Here is a 22,631-nt window from a genome sequence, read left to right on the forward strand (position 1 = left end):
TGTCTCTACCTACTTCTTGTACATCCTGTAGCCATTAACTTAAATTATGGTTCCTTCATATCTGATTTAGAGTAATTTGTTTTATTCCAGATCTAAAGTATCCACAAAATTACATTTTACCCTCAGGATTTTACCTTTGTTGTATTATGCAACTTAAAACATTTTTTATATTTAATATCACAAATCAGTGCTAATATTTTAAAAATGATAACTTTTAATGTAAGTAGACAATGCTGATAAGTCTGCTATCGAGGTAATACTCATTGACATATGTATATTCAAATGATACAATATTTTTTTAAATATAATATTGGTTGTGTCTTGTGGAATCAAAAGTAACAACTTGCTTTACTGTGCTTCCCTCTCCAAAACTATAAAATGCTATTAATATTATCTCAAGTTTCTTTCCAAGGCAAAAATGTATACAAATTCTATATTCTTTCTTTTGAATTTGCATAAAAGGAATCTTGTGAGACCTATTTTGTCCCTGCTTTGTAAATTTAATATATCTGTGACCTTTCCCCCGAATAACAGAGAACATTTTATTCATTTTATCACTTGTACCATTCTGGCATGCTGTATGGGTATCAGTTCAGTTCAGTTCAGTTGCTCATTTCATGTCCGACTCTTTGCGACCCCATGAGTCGCAGCATGCCAGGCCTCCCTGTCCATCACCATCTCCCAGAGTTCATTCAAACTCACGTCCATCGAGTCGGTTATGCCATCCAGCCATCTCATCCTCTGTCATCCCCTTCTCCTCCTGCCCCCAATCCCTCCCAGCATCAGAATCTTTTCCAGTGAGTCAATTCTTCGCATGAGGCGGCCAAAGTACTGGAGTTTCAGCATTAGCATCACTCCTTCCAAAGAACACCCAGGACTGGTCTCCTTTAGGATGGGCTGGTTGGATCACCTTGTAGTCCAAGAGACTCTCAAGAGTCTTCTCCAACACCACAGTTCAAAAGCATCAATTCTTCGGCGCTCAGCTTTTTTCACAGTCCAAGTTTCGCATCCATACATGACCACTGGAAAAACCATAGCCTTGACTAAACGGACCTTTGTTGGCAAAGTAACGTCTCTGCTTTTCAATATGCTATCTAGGTTGGTCATAACTTTTCTTCCAAGGAGTAAGCGTCTTTTAATTTCATGGCTGCAGTCTCCATCTGCAGTGATTTTGGAGCCCCCAAAAATAAAGTCTGACACTGTTTCCCCATCTATTTCCCATGAAGTGAAGGGACTAGATGCCATGATCTTTGTTTTCTGAATGTTAGGTTTAAGCCAACTGTTTCACTCTCCTCTTTTACTTTCACCAAGAGGCTTTTTAGTTCCTCTTCACTTTCTGCTATAAGGGTGGTGTCATCTGAATATCTGAGGTTATTGATATTTCTCCCAGCAATCTTGATTCCAGCTTGTGCTTCTTCCAGCCCAGTGTTTCTCATGATGTACTCTGCATATAAGTTAAATAAGCAGGGTGACAATATACAGCCTTGACACACTCCTTTTCCTATTTGGAACCAATCTGTTGTTCCATGTCCAGTTCTAACTGTTGCTTCCTGACCTGCATACAGGTTTCTCAAGAAGCAGGTCAGGTGGTCTGGTAACTTTTTAAACCACGTCTTAATGATTATCTTTAGGTTATTTCCAATTTTTTATTTATAATAAAGAAAGCAACAGTGAACATTCTTGTACTTCTATCATGTTATTTGTACAATTATTTCCTTCAGTTCAGTTCAGTTGCTCAGTCATGTCCAACTCTTGGCTACCCCGTGGACTGCAGCACACCAGGCTTCCCTGTCCATCACCAAGTTCCAGAGCTTGCTCAAACTCATGTCCATCAAGTTGGTGATGCCATCCAACCATCTCATTCTCTGTCATCCCCTTCTCCTCCCACCTTCAATCTTTCCCAGCATCAGGGTCTTTTCAAGTGAGTCAGCTCTTCACATCAGGTGGCCAGAGTATTGGAGTTTCAACTTCAGCGTCAGTCCTTCCAATGAATATTTAGGATTGATTTCCTTTAGGATGGACGGGTTGGATCTCCTTGCAGTCCAAGTGACTCTCAAGAGTCTTCTCCAACACCACAGTTCAAAAGCATCAATTCTTCGATGCTTAGCTTTCTTTAAAGTCCAACTCTCACATCCATACATGACTACTGGAAAAACCATACATGACTATGGAAAAATTATTTCCATAGGTGTGTGGAAAGTAACCACTCAAATTTGAGAACATAATGTTTAATCACAGTTTGCCAAAATAAAGAAACTTTGTGTTTGGCAGTAACTCAAAGTCAGGCAGTGGAGTCATTAAGTTTCATTCTGGAGAAAGTGGTTGACTTTCTCTTTTGCCTGATTAGAAGTTGTTGGCAGGCGGAAGCTGGAGGTAGGCCCAGAAGAAGCTGGGCATCTTCCGTGATTGGTTTTGGGAGCATATTTGACTTTCAGTGGTTTGTCCTAAGTCTCCTGTTGGAATTCCAGGGTCAAAATGTGTGTTTGTATGTGTGTAATTTTTAATAAATTATTAAATATGCTAATGTCTTTTCTAACCCTTACAGCTCAAGGTTTTATCAAAGTGTTTGCCATTCTGATGTAAAAATTAATGTACATATAAAAATGTGTACATGTTCAATTTATTTTAAATTTCTAGAATTATTTATTAGAATAAGTATAAGCTTATGAAAAAGCTGTTATATGTCACTTCATGGCAGAAGTGAATCATAATTAAGTACAACAAAGAATAATTTCCTATTTATGAGATTTTTGACTAATTGATATATACTGTAACCATTGTTGGAAAATCACAGTAAACTAAAAGTTTATAAAATTTAAGTTTACTGAGTTTTCAGTAATAGCTTGACTTTTAGGCTTATTTGTAGCATTTTCAGATTCTTAGCCTTTGTTAGATATTTTAAATGTATTTTGATTTGTAAAGAAAACATGTAGCTCTTTCAGGTGTAGTTTTAAAATGGTAGTGTGAGTTTCAGCGATCATCTTTTTTTCATTGGTAACCAACTATATTTCTTTTGTGGTTTCCAGTTTGTACTCTTTTGAAATCTAATTGTATGTTCATCTTCTATACCTGAAATTCATTATTTTATCTTCAGTATTCTTTTTTATCTTTCATAATATTTTCCTGCCCAGTTTTTTTTTTTTAATTTCATGAAAATCAAGCATCCAAATTAGCTTTCCTTAAGTATATTTTGTATTCTGTTTATTATTAGGTACTCAAAATGACACCTTTAAAATTTTTGTTTAGGTCTGCATGAATTTGATGCCTTGAAGGATCCTGAAGTGAATGAATTCCGAATAAAAATGCGCAGATTCAGTGAGGAAAAGATTCAGTCGCTTGTGGGATTATCTTGGATGGATTGGCTAAAGCATACCTATCCACCTGAGCTTGAACCATCCATCCCTGAAAATTTAGAAGATAAACTTTATGGAGGAAAGCTCATTGTGGCTGTTCATTTTGAAAATTGTCAGGTAGTATTATATTAAGAAATGCTTTATAATAAACTTGTGAATTTTCCCAGAATGCAGCACCAATCTTAGAGGAGGCTGTTGCTCACCTAGTAAACACTGATGCAGATCATTTTAGATTCAAGATGGAAATATATTTTAGGATTAGCTATGACATCTAAAGTGACATATCCTTTGCACACATACAGTTTTTTGATGCATTTTTGTCTATATCAGGTTCCAAAAACTACAGTGTTTTTGAATGGTTTTTGTATTTTTAAGGTTATGTAAAAAACTGAAAACAATTTTGAAGGGATGTTAAAAAGAAAGGAAAGGAAGAATATGCAATAGAGACTCATTTTTTGTCAGTTCTTTAGAGAAAAAGTTTGCCAAACCTGGTTGTAAATAATGTAGATATAATTTATTTTCTCATGTTGTTTATAAAATGAAAGATTTGATCAAAAGAGCTCTTTTTTCTGTTTCTTAATTTTGCATTCTATGAATACGTGATCTAAGTGCTGATATGGAATTGGGCATTATAACAGAGAGTATATACAGTTAATCTGTATCTGAATGTTCATAGCATTTTACAAGCTAAATTCTGCTTCTCCTTTTGTTTCAAGTATACTCATTTTATCATTTAGGCTCTGGCCTTAGAATTAGGGTATGAAAGTAGGGATACTTTGTTTTGTCCTTCAGTTACTATGATAAAAATGACGAAACCTTTATCAGTAACCATTCTATATTGGGGTTTTAAATTTTTTAAATACAATATTTAAATGTGTTCTTGCTCCCAATGTGACTCAGTGGTAAAGAATCGTGCATTGTTGAACGAGCTGAAATAGGAATTTCACTGTTAAAGGTGATTAGAATCCAGCTTTAAAATATTGACTGTGGGCAATTTGTGAAATCTCAGTCAGTCTGAATTTCATCACATATGCGTCAAATCTCTACTAGATATATAAATTTGAATGTGATTGTTATTATGCACGTGTGTGTTAGTCACTCAGTGGTGTCTGAATGCGATGCTGTGAACTAACTGTAGCCTTCCAGGCTCCTCTGTCTGTGGAATTCTTCAGGCAAGATTACTGGAGTGGGTAGCCATTGCATTCTCCAGGGGAATCTTCCTAACCCAGGGATCGAATCTCCTACATTGCAGGCAGATTCTTTACTGTCTGAGGTACCAGGGAAACCCTGTGATCCATCATTGTAACAGATTACATGTGAAAAGAAGTGTTTTAAAGTCAGAAAAATATTGACATTGTGAAATGTTACTGGATTCCAAGCAGTCATAGAATTTAATGGTAAAAGGAGTTTGGAGATCATCTTGGCAGGCTCTTTATATAATATAATAATTCTTTTCACCATTCTTTATAGCCTGTGTCCCTAACCCGATGTATCCATTAGCTATGGGGAGTGTTCAGCTTACTAAAATATTGATAGCATATTTTCATTGGGAGCAAGAACACATTTAAATATTGTATTTAAAAAATTAAAAAAAATTCAAACTGGCTTTCTGTGATTTCTGGTATTTTGGTTATACTTTCTTATTTGAATAAGTATCCATTCAGTCTCCCTTTATTCTACATGCTATATATTCAGCTAATTGAAATATATCTATATCTCTCCTTAGTCTCCTTTTCTTCTGGCTACCTATTTCCCAGAGATTAAACCAAAAGAGTTTTGGATCATATAGAATAGTAAATTTTAAAGTTTTTAAATCAATTTGGCAGGTCACATAGAGTTTATAGCTTTTTATTTAGGCTGTTATTCCTTTAAAAATACCCTATACCATGATTTATTACCAACACTATTTCATAATTGAATAAACATTTCATGTTACCATCAAAAAATAGGAATGGCAAAATTTCAGAGTAAGGTATGTTTGGTAACCATCACGCATGTATTCCCTCCCTGCCCAGTTCTGTAAAATCCTTATTTGGCCATTTCAGCATCACTGCTGATGACCAGCATTGGGAACCAGCATGTGGGGACACTATAGTAAACATGAGATGAATTGTAACAAAGTCTTCATTTAGGTTAAAAAATGATTTTCCAAGATTGGTAGGAGTGAAGAAAATGTACTGAAACACTAAATGTAAAGGATGTATATGTGTAAGCATTGTGTCTTGTTGGATACAATGTGGTATATAAATAATACTACTAATAAGTACAAATGTAAAGAGTGATATTTTCACTGTAAATATAAAATTGCTTTCTTTTTTTTACCCTCCTTTTTAGGATGTGTTTAGTTTTCAGGTATCTCCTAATATGAATCCTATCAAAATAAATGAATTGGCAATCCAAAAACGTCTGACTATTCATGGGAAAGAAGATGAAGTTAGCCCTTATGACTATGTGTTGCAAGTCAGTGGGAGAGTAGAATATGTGTTTGGTGATCACTCACTAATTCAGTTCCAGGTATGTGTTTTAACTGTCAATTTACCATTTATGAATTCTTTGAGTAGATGTCTTATGCAGAGTATTCAAGTGCCTCAGATTATTTTTGGAGTATAGTGGAGTTTAAGATACAATGTAGTGACACATCCCTCCCCCAATCATAAGGTACGCTATTTAAAGAGGAGAATCCTGATTTTGCCTTCAAGGAACTTGAAGATATTTTTGTTGAAATTACATTTGGAGACTGAAAATAGTTGTTACATAAAGAATAATAGACTAAGTGACAAGTTAGAGGTAAATAGTAATTGAATTTTAGAAAAGTATTTGATTACTCTTATTTGTGATTTTTGGTGTTTGTATGAAGAAAGAGGGATAATGGCCTGCTAATTATGAAGTGATGTCTCTTTTGAGAAGGAGCTCTGATTTATTAGCCAGGTACCAGGGGATTTTATATCTCCCTTCTCTTTTTTTCAGATATTTAGTGTAGCCTTTAGTTCTTGGTTTAGTAGGTATAACCTTCATGCACAGCTTTGGGATCTGTGGCATTCTGACAGTTTGAACTCGAACCCTGAGAGGAAGAAGATGAAAAGTGCTTGGTGGTAGTATAAAAGTATTGACTTCTTCCCTTCATGTTCTGCCATCTTTAAAGTAGCCTTCTGCTTCTTTAATACTTTTTTTAAAAAACCTTAGCAAGGGGAAAATATATTGTTTTGCCCAAACTGGAATTTGTTATTACAAAGAAAACTAAAAGCATGTATGCGTTTTGTGTGTGTGTGTGTGTGCGCGCGCAAGTTTGTGTGAGAAATAAAATATAGAATGTAGGTGAAGGACTTTGAAAGAAATGGAATGATACATCTTTCATAGTGAAAAGTTTTTGAATGAATATATTTATCATAGTATCATGTTAACTCCCACTTGTAGGCCATTCTTGACATTTTTTTTTAATATCAGAAATGTATTTTCAGTGGTTCTGAATTGAATGCAGTATACTGTATACCTTATACTATCTAAACTGAATCACACTTTATATCTGTATAGGAAAGTTATTCTGGTGAGGAATGCATTGTATTTTTATTCATTTTGTTAGAATCATTGGTATTGTAAACAATCACCCTTTTCCTTATATGCCTCTGGAGAGTTATTTTGGTTTCATGGAAATAAAACAGAGCATCACACTTGGATAGCCAGTAGGTTTTTGATATAAAGACAGTAATGGTTGCCTTGAGGCCTGTGCTAATAAGGTACCATGATCTACCTCAGGACTTTAAAAAAATGGCTACTCATGTACTGCATATTCACCTTTTTTGACTTACTGGACAGAGCTGGCACTGTAGCATCACAGTCTATGATCAAGTTCTACCCCTGGAAAAGTGTGCCAGTTGGTCATCCTGTCAAGTATGGAGTGCAGAAAAGAGGAAAAAAAACAAAACAACATATATACTATGACACATATTTCTCTAAGGTTTAGCAAACAAAAAAATTCAGTCAGGTGGATTTAATTCCAGGTCTTAGAGATACTAAATGTGTAACTTAGCCTTTGGGTTTTCAGTTCTTTAATCTATTAAAGGGGGAGAATCTGTCTTTTAGAGTTAAGAAGATTAGCTCTGACCTTGAAGAAGGTGTTCACTTAATGATAGCTATTTTATGTTCTGATTTTATATGTTTTTTTTCCTCCACCTGGGCCTGCCCTATGCAAATTGGGCTTAGCCAGGAGTGCTGTTTGTTCTGCCTGAAGTCTTAACTCTGGCCCTTGGACCTTCCTTGTCTTTTAGCCACTGCCATTTTGGACTCCTTTTCCCTATTCTACCTACCTAACATTCCCCCCTCAAGAGATGGGAGGCCCAATTCTTTGGGAATAGGGGCGTCGAGGTCTTTCTGGCTACTCCCTGCTGAACTGGGGTGGCGAGGGGTATTGGGCCTCCCCCTCTTGCTAGTCTCAAGCCTCAGAGTCCTTATAGCGGTGTCCAAGGGTGTGTGATATTTTTCGTGGTCAGCTGTAGTTTTATATCTTTGTTAAACTGGCACTGCATGTTGTAGCTGGTTGACAGGTGTGTTGAGTGTCCTCTTCTGTTTTCTTCCATGGCTTGACTCGTGAGTAGTGAATCTAGGAGTCATGTCCTGGTACCTTGACTGCCGGCTCTTCTTTTTCCATCCAAGACAAAGCTGCTTCCATCAGTGTACCAGATTTCCTCAGGATTGGTCAGAGTATCTTCTGAAAACCCCTCTCGGGGTTTTGTCCAGTGGTCCAAGGTTTCTTAACCGGAGGTCTTCTGGAATCTGAGACTGGGCCGCGTGAGCTTTCTGTTGAGTTCGTTTTTCGCTGTCCCGGTTTCCAGCATGATGGGCCTTCCCCGGCTCTGGGTTTCTTCGCCTTCCGCTTCTAGCCTGGGAGCTTCGCTGAGTTGGGCTCCTGTTGTGCTTGGCCTCTTCTACGTAGAGGTTGTTTCAGCCAGGTTAAATCCGAGTCACGGCACCATAAATGTCACGCGAGTGTATGTCCCTCGGTTCTTTGTCTCGTCACAACAAAGATTTGGAGCAACGGACATTAAAGCTCTCGGCGCATCACAGCTCTCAGGTCTTGGACAAACCGTGCTACAGCTCTTATGTTCTGATTTTAATTTCTCATATTTTTGACATTGAATTGTTAATATAGACTTTAAATATTGTTTTAATGTTGTTTAGCTTAATTTTATTTTTCTCTTGATTTAAGTTTTGTTTGAAAATCCTTGCCTTACTCTCCCTTGCCACTGTAGTATATCCGGAACTGTGTAATGAACAGAACATTGCCCCATTTTATACTTGTGGAATGTTGCAAGATCAAGAAGCTGTATGAACAGGAGATGGTTGCCATAGAGGCTGCCATAAATCGAAATTCATCTAACCTTCCTCTTCCTTTACCACCAAAGAAAACTCGAATTATTTCTGTAAGTTTCACATAAGAACTTCTGGTGACCTTAAAAGCCATGTGATTTTTTTATTGTTGCTATTGTTAGGTTGTATGTTTGAGCCTCCCACACATATTCTTTGCTCAGTTCTCCTATGGAAGCTAATTCATGTTTTCTAAAGATGCATCACCATTTATTAATAGTAACCTTTTAAGCTACTGTTATTTTTCCATACCCAAGCTACATATGATTCTAAATAGGTCATTTATGTTTTTGTTTATCTTTAGGTGCTAAAGAAAAATGCCCTCAAATTGAGTATATTTTGAGACTAGAGCTAAATGTGAGACTTCAGAGAGCAAGTTGAGGCATACCAGTAGAAAAGTTAGGTGTGCTGAGATAGTTGATTTTCTGGTATATCTCATTTGTATTAGCTTATAATAGTGTTTTGGTGTAATTTGTCTGTTTTCTTCTTATTGAACTTTTAGACTTTAAATGTAACAAAGACATTTCTTCTAGCATATACTATTTTTATAAAGCAGACCTTTAGATTTGGGTTCATTTAACTATTTAACAGTTTTTAAATAGTTCTTCCATCTTAAGAAAAACTATGCCTTGATAATTAAGATATTACCTGTATATTAACTTATATAGTCAATTCTTTATTTATCCAAAGCTTTTAATACCATTTGTTTATGGTGTCTAGTGAATTTTGTAGCAGTATTGTTTTGCCTTGAGAACTAAGGGCTAGTGGTTGTGATGCTTAATGTAATATATGTGGTTTTCAGTTGTTAGTTCAGAGTTGTATTTTCATTATTTTACCAATGCACATGCAAACTGATAAGACAGTTTCATTGTTAGCCTCAAATATTCATTTCTTAATTAAATATTAAAAAATGAGTAATTAAATGAATTCTTAATTAAAATTAAACATTAATACCCTCTATTTTTTCATTTTTTACCAGCATGTTTGGGAAAATAACAATCCTTTCCAAATTGTCTTGGTTAAAGGAAATAAACTTAACACAGAAGAAACTGTAAAAGTGAGTACTTGTTTAGATTTGAATTTGTCTTCTGCTCTGTTATTTGAATTCACTAATATGCTCAGTTAATGACAGATTGGAGACTACATTTTATCCATTTTGGTCTGTTATAGGATATAGAATATGGCAGTTATTATAGAACAATTATAAATTTTTGTTTTAAAATATTCTTTGAAAAAAAAAATATTCTTTGCATAGTTGGAGATGTACTGGATAGATTGACATTTCCCCAGTGTATGTTATGGAAAAGAAATTGGTTTAGATCAAGAATTCAGCAAGTGAAATTTAAGCCAAAACTGTAGGTCACATGTTTCTGTGCAGGCTTATTCTTCTTTCTCAGCTTTGGTCAGAGCTTCCCTCAGCCTCTTTTAGGCGCCGCCCCCTCCTTTTTTTTCCCTTTTAAACTTGCTGAACAGACAGAAAATGTAATGCCATTCCTGAAATAAAATAGATGACTACATTGTAGACCACAACTTGTTAACACATGGGGATTTATTGCACCACCCCTACAATTAAGTAAAGACTTAACAAGGCATTTTGCTTCAAAGTGTAAAGCATGCATTTTCCTCTATTTTGCTTGGCAGGAAATGAAGTGAATAGTTTTTTGATCCAAGAAAGAGATTCAGTTAGTTTGAGATGTTTGCTGGCATGAGGATATATTCAGGAGTACCTTGCCAAAGATTACCAATTGCTTGTTTTTCTGTGTGGACATTAAAGATTCTTTGGGTAGCTGTCATTAAAATAAGGGTATTTTCTCTTATATTCTTAGCTAGATTTTAATTTTTAATGAGTATGCTTAAGACCAACTAGCCTTGTTTTCTATTTTAATGGTAATTTAATTTTCCTCTTGAATTTAAACTTTCTTTCTTAATCTTTTCCAGTTGTAAAAGTATAACATGATTGTTGCAGCAGTTAAAAAAAGTCCAAATATGATTTAAGAAAGAAGTTGCTGATCTCTCCTCCTCATCTCTTTACCATCACATGGGATTCAAGGTCAATAAGCCTTGAGTGACCTCCATGTTTATACAAATATATATAAACTTATGGTTGTGTTTATTTTATTGATCGGTTGGTTTGTTAAAGAAAAGGGATGATGTTATATATATTAATCTATGATTTGTTCATTTTATATCTTGGATGATTCTCTGGATTATTAAATATTCAGTAGAGTTCCTTGAATATTATGTTTCTAAAGGCAGAAGTCATATATTGGCAAATATACCCTCAATATACCTACCTATACATATGGAGTGTTTTTTTTAAACATATATGTATCATTTTGCTCAGTGGTTTGTATGAATCCATGGATAATTTGCATTCTAAAAATGGGAATTACTATTCTTCCCATTTGTTAGGTTATTGTTATTAGCTATTGAATTCTTTTTGAATAGTTATTGAATTAGCTATTGTTTCTCTGAAGCCTTTCATCCGTACTCAGTTTCTTCCTAAAGAAGACCAAAGAAGCGTTTACTATATGCCTTTATTTTTCTTGGGCATTATGCTTTATTTTTGTCTTTGACAGATTACTTGTGAGTAACATTTTATTTCTATAGGTTTTACCAACTTCCATCAGATATTCCAAGCTGGATTGATTTTATTGTTTGTGGTCATATATTTTTAGGACTAGTGGGTTTAATATAGTATTTAAAGTACCCTCTCCCTCCCCACTCCATCTGCTTCTCTGATTCTCCCTCCTCTACCCTTTTTCTCTTTTCAGAGAGGTTACATAGATGAATTGAAGTACGTTAATGCAATTATGGCATCACTTTCTTCTACGTACATCTCATTTTTTTTTTTTTTAATTGCTATTCAGATTAGCAGTTCCAGTATAATGTTGAAGAGAAATCTGGAGGGGAAAAAAAAGATTAGGGATAGATGGGGAGCAGGGAACTTTACTTCTTTCCTTCCAAACTTTTCTTGATGTACTGAGTAGGACCTTCGGTGTGGTACTGAATAAAAATGATGAGAGCAAACATATCACTCAGGTTTCTCCCAAGAAAAATAATAATAGGGTGTTTGTGTATGTGTGTGTGTGTATATATATGCATACACACAGAGATTTATTTAATTTTTGTCTGTGCTTGGTCTTTGTTGCTGCATGGGCTTTCTCTAGTTGCTTCGAGCAGGGGCTGTTCTCTAGTTATGCTTTGCAGGCTTAGCAGTGCACAGATTCTAGAGCCTGCGGGCTTCTGTAATAGTGGCACATGTGGAATCTTCCTGGGCCACGGATAGAACCCATGTCCCCTGAATTTTCAGGCAGATTCTTAACCACTGAATCACCAAGAAAGTCCACCACACATAGATTTATTTAAGGAATCAGCTCATATAATTATGGAGTTGTTTAAGTTCCACAGTCTGTGAAGTTTGTTTGCGAACTGGGAAACCAGAAGACCCCATAGTTTAGTTCCAGTCTGAGTCTGTTTGTATGTAGTCGCTCAGTTGTGTCTGACTCTATAGCCTGCCAGGCTCTTCTGTCAATGGGATTTCCCAAGCCACAGTACTGGAGCACATTGCCATTTCCTACTCTAGCGGATCTTCCAGGCCAAGGGATTGAACTGGCATTTCTTGCATCCTCTCATTGGCAGGCTAGTGCCACCTGGAATGCCTGAGAAACAGGAGGCACCTATGGTGTAGTTCCTGTGGAAGTTCTATATGCTCAAGACCCAGGAAGAGCTGATGTTAGTCAGGCAAGAATTCTGTCTCAGGAGGGCCAAGCTTTTTGTTCTGTTCATTTCTTCCACTGAGTGGATTGGAGCCACCTACTCTAAGGAAGGTAATCTGCTTTAGTCAGTCTACCATTTAAATGTTAATCTTATCAAAAAGAAAACACTGTCACAGAAATAACCAGAATATCTGGACACCCCAAGATCCAGTCAATGGATTAATGAAATTAACCATCACAGTAGATGTTTCTGTTTTGTTCTTTATTGTAAAGAAAAGCATTTAGTCTTTCAGCTTTAAGTATAATATTACCTGTAGGTTTTTCACACATGCCCTTTATTCAAGAATTTTTCTTCTCTTTTTACTTAGCTGAGAGTTTTTATACTAAAAGGGATAGAAAAAGTTTCACTTTGTCCAGTGCTTTTTCTGTATTTATTGAGATGATTTTGTAGCTTTTATATTTTAGTCTGTTAATTGGATTTCCTTTTCTTTTTTTTTAAATTAATCACTTTTTTTGACTGTGTGCAGTCTTCGTTGCTGCATGGGCTTTTCTTTAATTGTGCGTGGGGGCTTCCAATTGTGGTGTGCTGGCTTCTCATTGCCTTGACTTCTCTTGTTGCAGAGCACTGGCTCTAGGGCACGCAGGCTTCTGTAGTAGCGGCATGTGGACTCAGTAGTGGCTCTCCGGCTCTAGAGTACAGGCTGAATAGTTGTGGCACAAGGGCTTTGTTGCTCCCTGGCAAGTGGGATCTTTACAGATCATGGATCAAACCTGCGTCTCCTGCATTGGCAGGCAGATTCTTTACCACTGAGCTACCAGGGAAGCCCCAGTTTGATTGATTTTCAAAAGTTTTATGCGCTACACGTTGAGGATGTACTAGCCTTTTTATATATTGCTGATATTGACTTATTAATATTTTGGTATACATTTTTATGTCTGTGCTCATGGGGAATACTGGTCTGTATTTTCCATATAATATCTTTCTCTGATTTTAGAATTGGGATAATGTTGACCTTATAAATTGAGGTAAGAAGCCTTTCTGTCCTCAGTTTTCTGAATAAGTTTAAGTAGGATTGGTGTTGTTTCTTCCGTAAATGTTTGGTAGAATTTACTCCAAGCACCTGAAAGTAGGGTTTTTTTAGTGGGAATGTTTTTAATTAGAAATTTAATTTCTTTACTGGATAGATAGATAGTCATAATTTCTATTTCTTTTGTGTCAGCTCTGATTATTTTTGTCTTTTGAAGAATTTAAAATTTATTTAAATCTATTGGCATTAAGTTCATTACAGCCCCTTAAATTAGTTTTTTTCTTGCACAAACCTAGCAGCTTAAAACAACACATATTTGTTAGTTCATATTTCTGTTGTTCAGAAGTCTGGGCATGGTGTGGCTGGGTTTTCTGCTTATAATCTTACAGGGATGAAATCCAGATGTTAATTGGGCTACATTACTTACTGAAGCTCTTGGGAAGAATCTGCTTCCAAGATGATTCAAGTTATTGGCCAAACTCAGTTCCTTGCAGTTATATAGGACTGAAGTTCTCATTTCCTTGATGGCTTTTGCCTGAGAATTGCTCTCAGAATCTTTCAGGTTCTTGTTCTTGGCTCTATTTTCAATTCTTGAAACAGAGTATTTCTCAAGCATTAAATCCTTTTCTGGCTTTGAATCTCCTGCCAGAAGAAGCTGGTCCCTTTAAGGGCTCACCAATGGGTCAGGCCCATGAGGGATAATCTCCCGCCCTTTTGTTTCGTTTGGGCATGCTATGTGGGATGCGCAGCCTTGGTTCCCCAGCAAGGGATTGAATCTGCACTCCCTGCAGTGGAAGCACAGACCTTAATCATACCATTGCCAGAGAAGCCCCTCCCTTTCTTAACTAACTTTCTTAAGTTTCTTAAGTACTTTCTTAAAGTAACCTGTGTTTTATAGTAAAACCTAATCATGGGAGTGAAATCCATTGTAATCACAGTCCCAGAGATCTTACTGGAGTAAGATCACATGATTCTATGGAGTCTATAATGAAATCCTAGGTGTTCAGTGAAGATTCATTATTCTGCCTATTTGGCACTTGAATGGCTTTCACTGTGAAAGCACTTAGAATTCTGTAGCATAGAGCTTTCTGGTGGATCTTTTACCAGCCTTATGGCATTTCCCTTTTCATGTCCATCTTGATATTCAGCAGAATCCTGAAATCAATGCTGCTTAAAATCTAGAAGATGGTATTTGTGTAGACAGAGAGCTCAGATTGCCCTCTAGTTATACCACTATTTGAAATGGTTTCTTCTGACTCTTGGAAAAGACAGTAGGGATCTCCCCATTTTTGGCCTCTCTAATTTGTTTTCTATTCTCATTTGCCCCAGTCTCCCTAGAAGTCCTGAGGCAGCAGTAGCAGAGCGCTAGTGGTAGCAGAACAGCAGTGGTTGCTAAAAATGCAGAGTTGAACATCCCTGTTTGATTAGAGGAGTTGTCGTTCGTCCTAAGGGAAATGTGAATATCCTGATACCCACTTGCCCACCCCCCCCACACCCCCCCCAACCGCCTTCTCTGTTCAGCATTGTTTTAGGAAATATGGGTGAATGAAGCCTTAGTTTTCTCTCTGGGTGACAATAAAACGGGGGCCCTAGGCAGCCACAAAATATACTTGGATGATTTCAGAGTGGGATGAGCTCAGAAAACTTCTAGGTTTATTCCTGAGCTGTACGTATATGGATCAGAATCACAACTGCGTATATACTTTGAGAACTGTGGCATAAACCATCACCAGCATCTCAGACTAGTCACTGTATTTTGTTGCACACACTGGACAGTTCCAAATAGCCCTACAAAGAATTTGAAAACTGAACTGGTATTGGAACCACACCTCACAGAAGTTTTGTTGAAACTTGCAGTTTGAAACTAACTATTATCTCCTAAAACAAATCATCAGCAGTCTCTATAGAATATAAATAAAACCCAGAGACTTATAATAGTCAAAATGTATAGGATAGGACTTCCTATGTGGTGCAATGGATAAGAATTTGCCTGCCAAAGCAGGGACATGGGTTCATTCCCTGGTCTGGGAAAATTCCACAGACAGCTAAGCCGGTGCACCACAACTACTGAGCCCAGCCCCCTAGAGCCTGTGCGCCACAACGAGAGAAGCCACCATAATGAGAAGCTCCTGCGCCACAACTACAGAAAGTCCCTGAGCAGCAACGAAGACCCAGTGCTGCCAAAAATAAATAAATATAAAAAATGTGCAGGGTACGATTCAGAATTACTTGGCATAAAAAGAACGAGGAAAATCTTAAGCCCTATGGACTATGAGAATTAACAGACAGCAATGCTGAGATGACATGAATGTTGGAAGTCTTCACAAAGATGTTAAAGAAATTGTTATAAAAATGCTCCAGCAACTAAGGGCAAAACAAACACAGTGGAAAATAATGGGAAAAAATGAGAAAGTCTTAGCCACAATATACAGTTGTACTTTAGTATCTGCAGGGGTTTGCTTCCAGGATTCTCAGAGGAAGTTCAAATTACTATATAAAATGATATGGTAGTTTTATAAAACCTATGCACAACCTATACTTTAAACCATGCTTTAATTACTTATTGCAACCCCATGGACTGTAGCCTAATAGGCTCCTCCGTCCATGGAATTTTCCAGGCAAGAATACTGGAGTGGGTTGCCATGTCCTTCTCCAGGAGATCTTCCCAACCCAGGGATTGAACCCAGGTCTCCCTCATTGTAGGCAGACGCTTTACCATCTGAGCCACCAGGGAACTCTTGATTACTTATAATACCTAATAAAATGTAAATGCTATATAAATTGTTACTGGAATGCAGCAAATTCAAATATGCTTATTATAACTTTTTGGAATTTTTTTCCAAAACAGTTTTCATATTTGATAGGTTTAATCTGAGGATGTGTTACCTGTGAATATGGAGGGAGAATAAAGGACGAACTAAGTGAAAAACAAATAATGAATTAAAAAACTCTGAATGGCCTCAATAATGGAAATAGTGTGAAAAGAAAGAGTGAACTTGAAGATTAATCAATAAAATTTTCCATTTTGAACAATAGTTTGAAAGAAAATGGAGAAAAAACTCTACAGAGCCTCAGATACCTGAGTAACAATATCAGAAGCTCTAACACTTGTCTAATCTGAGTCTCTGAAAGAAAAGAGAAAGAGTGTGGCTGAGAAAAACTAAAGTAAATATTACTGGAAACTTTCCAAAGTTGGCAAAAGACATAAATATAACAGATTTAAGAAACTCAGTGAACCCTAAACATGATAAACTCAGACAATTCCAAGCCCAGATACTTTCTCTTTCAAAATCATAATTTGATTCTTATTAGTCAAAAATCTTAACACCTTATAAGCCTAATTTTGTGGCTGTTAGCACTCCTATCATGTTAAAATAGATAGAAGCTCAGGAAAGAAAAAACTATCTTAATCCTTTTATCTTCTTATTTCAGTACCTGTAACACTAGATAAATATTTGTGCAATGAATTAATACATCTTAATGTAACTGCCTCTGACATCTGTAAATCCTTAGTTAAGTGTAAGACAGGGCTTCTCCCACGAAGTCAGAGCAAACATGCCTTTTTATTAAGTGGTTCTCCAGTGGCTAAGTGGTAAAGAATCCTCTGCATTGTAGGAGATGAGGGTTTGATCCTTAAGTTGGGATGATCCCTTGGAGGAGGAAATGGCCACCCACTCCAGAATTCTTGCCTGGAAAATTCCATGGACAGAGGAGCCTGGCAGTCTACAAGTCTGTGGGGTCACAAAGAGTTGGACATGACTAAAGTGACTGAACACACACCCATACTTCTCGAAGATTTCCCAGCTGCGTTAGTGGTAAAAAATCCACCAGACAATGCAAGAGACACAGGAGACGTGGGTTTGACTCCTGGGTCAGAAAGATACACTGGAGAAGGAAATGGCAACCCATTCCAGTATTCTTGCCTAGAAAATTCCATGGACACAGGAACCTGGTGGGCAACAGTCCCTGGGGTCGCAAAGAGTCAGACACAACTGCGCATGCATGCGCACACTCGTATTTCATGAAACTGTGGGAATTTCAGCCTGTTTGGACTCAGTTCAGTTCAGTTCACTTCAGTCGCTCAGTCGTGTCTGACTCTCTGCGACCCCATGGACCGCAGCGCGCCAGGCCTCCCTGTCCATCACCAACTCCCGGAGTCCACCCAAACCCATGTTCATCCAGTAGGTGATGCCATCCAACCATCTCATCCTCCATCGTCCCCTTCTCCTCTTGCCCTCAATCTTTCCCAGCATTAGGGTCTTTTCAAATGAGTCAGCTCTTCACATCAGGTGGCCCAAGTATTGGGGTTTCAGCTTCAACATCAGTCCTTCCAATGAACACCCAGGACTGATCTGCTTTAGGATGGACTCGTTGGATCTCCTTGCAGTCCAAGAGACTCTCAAGAGTCTGCTCCAACACCACAGTTCAAAAGCATCAATTCTTCTCCGCTCAGCTTTCTTTATAGTCCAACTTTCACATCCATACATGACCACGGGAAGAACCATAGCCTTGACTAGTTCTTTGTTGGCAAAGTAATGTCTCTGCTTTTTAATATGCTGTCTAGGTTGGTCATAACTTCTTCTAAGGAGTAAGTGTCTTTTAATTTCATGGCTGCAATCACCATCTGCAGTGATTTTGGAGCCCCCAAAAATCACTGCAGATGGTGATTCCCCATCTATTGATTCCCCAGGTATTTGCATAAAGTGATGGGACCAGATGCCATGATATTAGTTTTCTGAATGTTGAGCTTTAAGCTAACTTTTTCACTCTCCTCTTTCAATTTCATCAAGAGGCTCTTTAGTTCTTCTTCACTTTCTGCCATAAGGGTGGTGCCATCTGCATATCTGAGGTTATTGATATTTATCCTGGCAATCTTGATGGCAGCTTGTGGTTCTTCCAGCCCAGCGTTTCCTCATGATGTACTCTGTATATAAGTTAAATAAGCAGAGTGACAATATACAGCCTTGACATACTCCTTTTCCTATTTGGAACCAGTCTGTTGTTCCATGTCCAGTTTTAACTCTTGCTTCTTGACCTGCATACAGGTTTCTCAAGAGGCAGGTCAGGTGGTCTGTATTCCCATCTCTCAGAATTTTCCACAGTTAATTGTGATCCACACAGTCAAACGCTTTGGCTCTGTTCGGACTACTGATCATTTTTCAGTTGTCTTAAATAAAAAGGGAACATATAGTGGAACAAAAACGAAGTTAGGTGTTGATATTGGGAAAAAGTTTGATTTCTTCCCCAACACAGTATTCTTAATTGGTGAGTTCAGAAATGTAGGCTATGTGTAGGCTTGACGCATCCTGGCTGTACCACAGTGGAAAGTCATTTCCATGACCAAGCCTGCCTTCTCTTGATCTCCAGATATTCTGGGATTTGTGAAAATGTGTCTAGAAGTTTACTGAGTTGGCCAATAAAATGTGTGATTGTAATTAAACAAGATGGTGCTTTAAAATCCTCAACTTTTCAGAGCCTGATGGTGATTCAGACAAAGCATCAGGAAATGTGGCGATTTTGACAAAATTTCACATGATGTAAACTTAGAGAATAATTTTTAACTGCTTTTTCTGAAAACAAAAACCATCAGGAGATTCTAAGTTCAGAAAGCACAAAGTTTTTCATTTCAAATGTAGATAAGTTTTTCTCCTCTTGTTTATTTTTAACCATGTATGAACTTCAGTTATATTAGTGGATTACTAGGAGATTTCTCAGTCAGACTTAGTTCTAATGATTTGGTCTTAAATGATCACAGTTTGACTATTAGACAGTGATTGGTATTTCAGCAGTTTTCTTCAGAATGTGCTGGGTCTCTTTTTGTTTATTGTTACCACACCCAAGTTAGAGTCATTCTTTATAGTTACTCTTTTACACACAGCAGACTTGGCTGTTGCTGTTTACAGCTAGGGTAACTGAATGAACTTTTCTAGTTCATTCTACTTGAGTTCTTTTTTGAGTTTTTATATTCACCTGACTTAGGCATTCCTCTCCAGTATTCTATCCTGTATTCTCTCTGAAGTCCATGGACAGAGGAGCCCATGGAGCTACAGTCCACAGGGTGGCAAAGAGTTGGACTCTACTGAGAGAGTAACACTTTCACTTTTTCCATATATCTGCATTTTGCCAATAGTTGGTTGATTCAATGATAGCCACATTTTTTTTTGTTTTTGTTTTTAAAGTATTAAATAACATTTATTGAGTACTTTTTATATAGTGGGCTCATTTATTTTTATTTCTCAAAAATTGTCAAAAACCAAGAGATGCAAATGTTTTTAAGCATAGCAGTTTATTTTTAGTATCTTGTCTTTATCAAAAAAACATTGAAGAATATTTATTTTTAAACTTATGATTTTTCTGAATAAACTATATATTCTGTATACAAAAGGTGATAGTTTCATAAGCCTTTAATGTCACTGAGAGTAAGAACTGAATATCATTTTTTTCCTGAAATTCCTATCTTCCATTCTATCATACAAAGGATGCAAAATATGGTTTATTTATATTTTGTTTTATTTATAATTTCCCTAATCTCATTTCACAAATGGTTTGAGGTAAGCATGCCTCGCCCTACCCACACATGCCCTTGTACTCACACACAGTCTCATATATACACAAAGAATATATAAAATATGACTTCTTAAAAAATAATTGAGATGTTTAATAGTTTAAAAAGCCAGGAGCAAGATTTGCAGTAGATATTTATATAGTAAAATCCTATGTAACTACTTGATGTGTACTACAGGATTTACTCTCTCCTTGCAATATGGACAGCATCCAAAGCAAGGCAAACATGCTCAGTTATAATACCCAGAATCTCTTAAGGTAAAAACAGTCTAGTTAGTCGAGTGTTTGTAGTTCATCCTTTTATTTTAATGGAGAGATGTTTAGCAGTTTCTTCTGAAGGAGACACCGTGGGTGATGCACACCAAAACCCCTGCCACCATCACTGTAGTAGGTAAAATAATGTTACACATATATATTCTTTATCATGTCTTTCATTGGATAGATTTACAGTGTTGACAGTGCAATTCAGAAAAAGTCATTCTGTATATTTCAGTCTGTACTATACTTGGCCATGTGAGTATTTAATTGAATAGTAATATTTGGACTTTCCAAAGTCAAAGACTTTCTGAAAGTTCCATATGTGTGTTTTTACTCAAAGCTGAGTTTTGTATAAATTCTTCTTTTGGCTGTGCTGTGTGACATGTTGGACCTTAGTTCCCCAACCAGGAATTGAACCCTTATTCCCTACAGTAGAGGTAAAGAATGCTAATCACTAGACCATCAGGAAAGTCCTAGGCTCTGTGTTTTAGTACTCATTCTACTTTTACCACTCACTTTTAAATTGGAGATAATCATGTCATGTTGTTTTATAAAACAATGTAAATGACTAAGTAAAATTTCCTGGGACATGTTGCACATGTCCTACATCACTCTGAACCCGAGTCTTTCACAAATGAAAGACAGTGGTGTGTAGGATAATCGTAAATATGGATAGAATATCTTTAAGTTGACTTTTATAATGACTGATTCATAAATTATTTGTAAGTAGAGATTTTGGAGACGTTTTATCCACCCTTTCCTTCCCAGCTGTACAGAAGACTAAGACAAGGCCCTTAGTAAATGAATTCATTGGAAATAAGCATATAGTAGTAGTTGGCACCCCACTCCAGTACTCTTGCCTGGAAAATCCCATGGATGGAGGAGCCTGGTAGGCTGCAGTCCATGGGGTCGCTAAGAGTCAGACACGACTGAGCAACTTCACTTTCCCTTTTCACTTTCATGCATTGGAGAAGGAAATGGCAACCCACTCCAGTGTTCTTGCCTGGAGAATCCCAGGGACGGCGGGGCCTGTTGGGCTGCCATCTATGGGGTCGCATAGAGTCAGACATGACTGAAGCGACTTAGCAGCAGCAGCAGTAGGTTTTATACTTATGGTCTTGGTTTCTTTAGATCCATTTACACCATTGAGACATGTTTTAGCTAGTCTGCTTAGTACGTGAAAAATAGGTTTTAGCTAACAGTTTTGTGAATTACATGTGGTTCTGTGGACTAATAGACTTTCCTAGAGTTTGTCTGCTTCTTCTGCCAGTATGTGTTTCTCCATTCTTCAAATATGTTTTACTGGTGCAGTATTCATGACTCTCTGTTTGTTTTTGTCTCCGTCATTACAGGTTCATGTCAGGGCCGGCCTTTTTCATGGTACCGAACTCCTGTGTAAAACTGTCGTAAGCTCAGAGATATCAGGGAAGAATGATCATATTTGGAATGAACCACTGGAATTTGATATCAACACTTGTGACCTGCCACGAATGACTCGATTATGTTTTGCTGTTTATGCAGTTTTGGATAAAGTGAAAACTAAGAAATCAACTAAAACCATGAATCCCTCTAAGTATCAGACCATCAGGAAATCTGGAAAAGTGGTAGTTATATACTAATTTCTGAAAAAGTTTTATAATGGAATAATAATAACATAATGGGATAATTTTAAACTTTAAAATAATGGATTAATATAAATGAAATTATATCATATAATTTTTGTCCCTAAGAATTGATTTTTGAAAAGACAGTAAGTCTCCCTTATGTCGTTTTCATTTTTGTTTTGGCAAATTTAGTAAATATCATAAATATAAGTGTTCTATTATAAATGTTTGCTTTTTAGAAAATATAGTTAAGAATGAAGAGAGTTAAAATATTACAGGTTAACTAAAACTTCAGATGTCAAATATATTTAAGAATTCAAACTTTTATGTATTTTAGAAAGATAGTAGATCACTCAACACCCCATGTAGGGTCTGGGACAACTCAGTAATCAAACACATCAGTTCTAGAAGTGAAATATATGAATATTCACACTAAATGAGACAAATGAAGGCTGTCAGTTAGCTTCATGTCATTTCTGGTCATGTTTTATTGTCAAATGAGTTATAAATGAACCTTTGCTTTTTAAGAGTTTCTTAGACTTTGAAATTGTGGATAAAGGATGGTGAACCTGATCTCATCTTCCATTTCACATTTTCAAGTCTTTTTTGTTTTCTTCTTACTTTATGGAAAGGGTTTTTTTTTTTTTTGAAGATGGGTATATGAATTTTATATATTAAAAAATGTGGTTACTATATTTATCTATAAGAATTTGTATCCTTTTATTCTTAACATGAAAATGTAAG

At 36.7% G+C, this 22,631-nt stretch overlaps 1 protein-coding gene across 3 annotated transcripts in view; it reads left to right on the forward strand.

Annotated features, from left to right (window-relative positions):
• PIK3CB (phosphatidylinositol-4,5-bisphosphate 3-kinase catalytic subunit beta) overlaps positions 1-22,631 on the forward strand; it is a 179,187-nt gene that overhangs the window by 85,643 nt on the left and 70,913 nt on the right. For all 3 annotated transcript variants that reach the window (NM_001206047.2, XM_024988896.2, XM_059884087.1), the window contains 5 exons: positions 3,247-3,470; positions 5,688-5,867; positions 8,600-8,770; positions 9,694-9,771; positions 21,636-21,887. In NM_001206047.2, the coding sequence (NP_001192976.1) occupies positions 3,247-3,470; positions 5,688-5,867; positions 8,600-8,770; positions 9,694-9,771; positions 21,636-21,887 (905 nt within the window). The remainder of the gene's footprint in view (positions 1-3,246; positions 3,471-5,687; positions 5,868-8,599; positions 8,771-9,693; positions 9,772-21,635; positions 21,888-22,631) is intronic.

Source organism: Bos taurus, chromosome 1 (genome assembly GCF_002263795.3).
Source record: "Bos taurus isolate L1 Dominette 01449 registration number 42190680 breed Hereford chromosome 1, ARS-UCD2.0, whole genome shotgun sequence".
NCBI classification, from domain to species: domain Eukaryota; kingdom Metazoa; phylum Chordata; class Mammalia; order Artiodactyla; family Bovidae; genus Bos; species Bos taurus.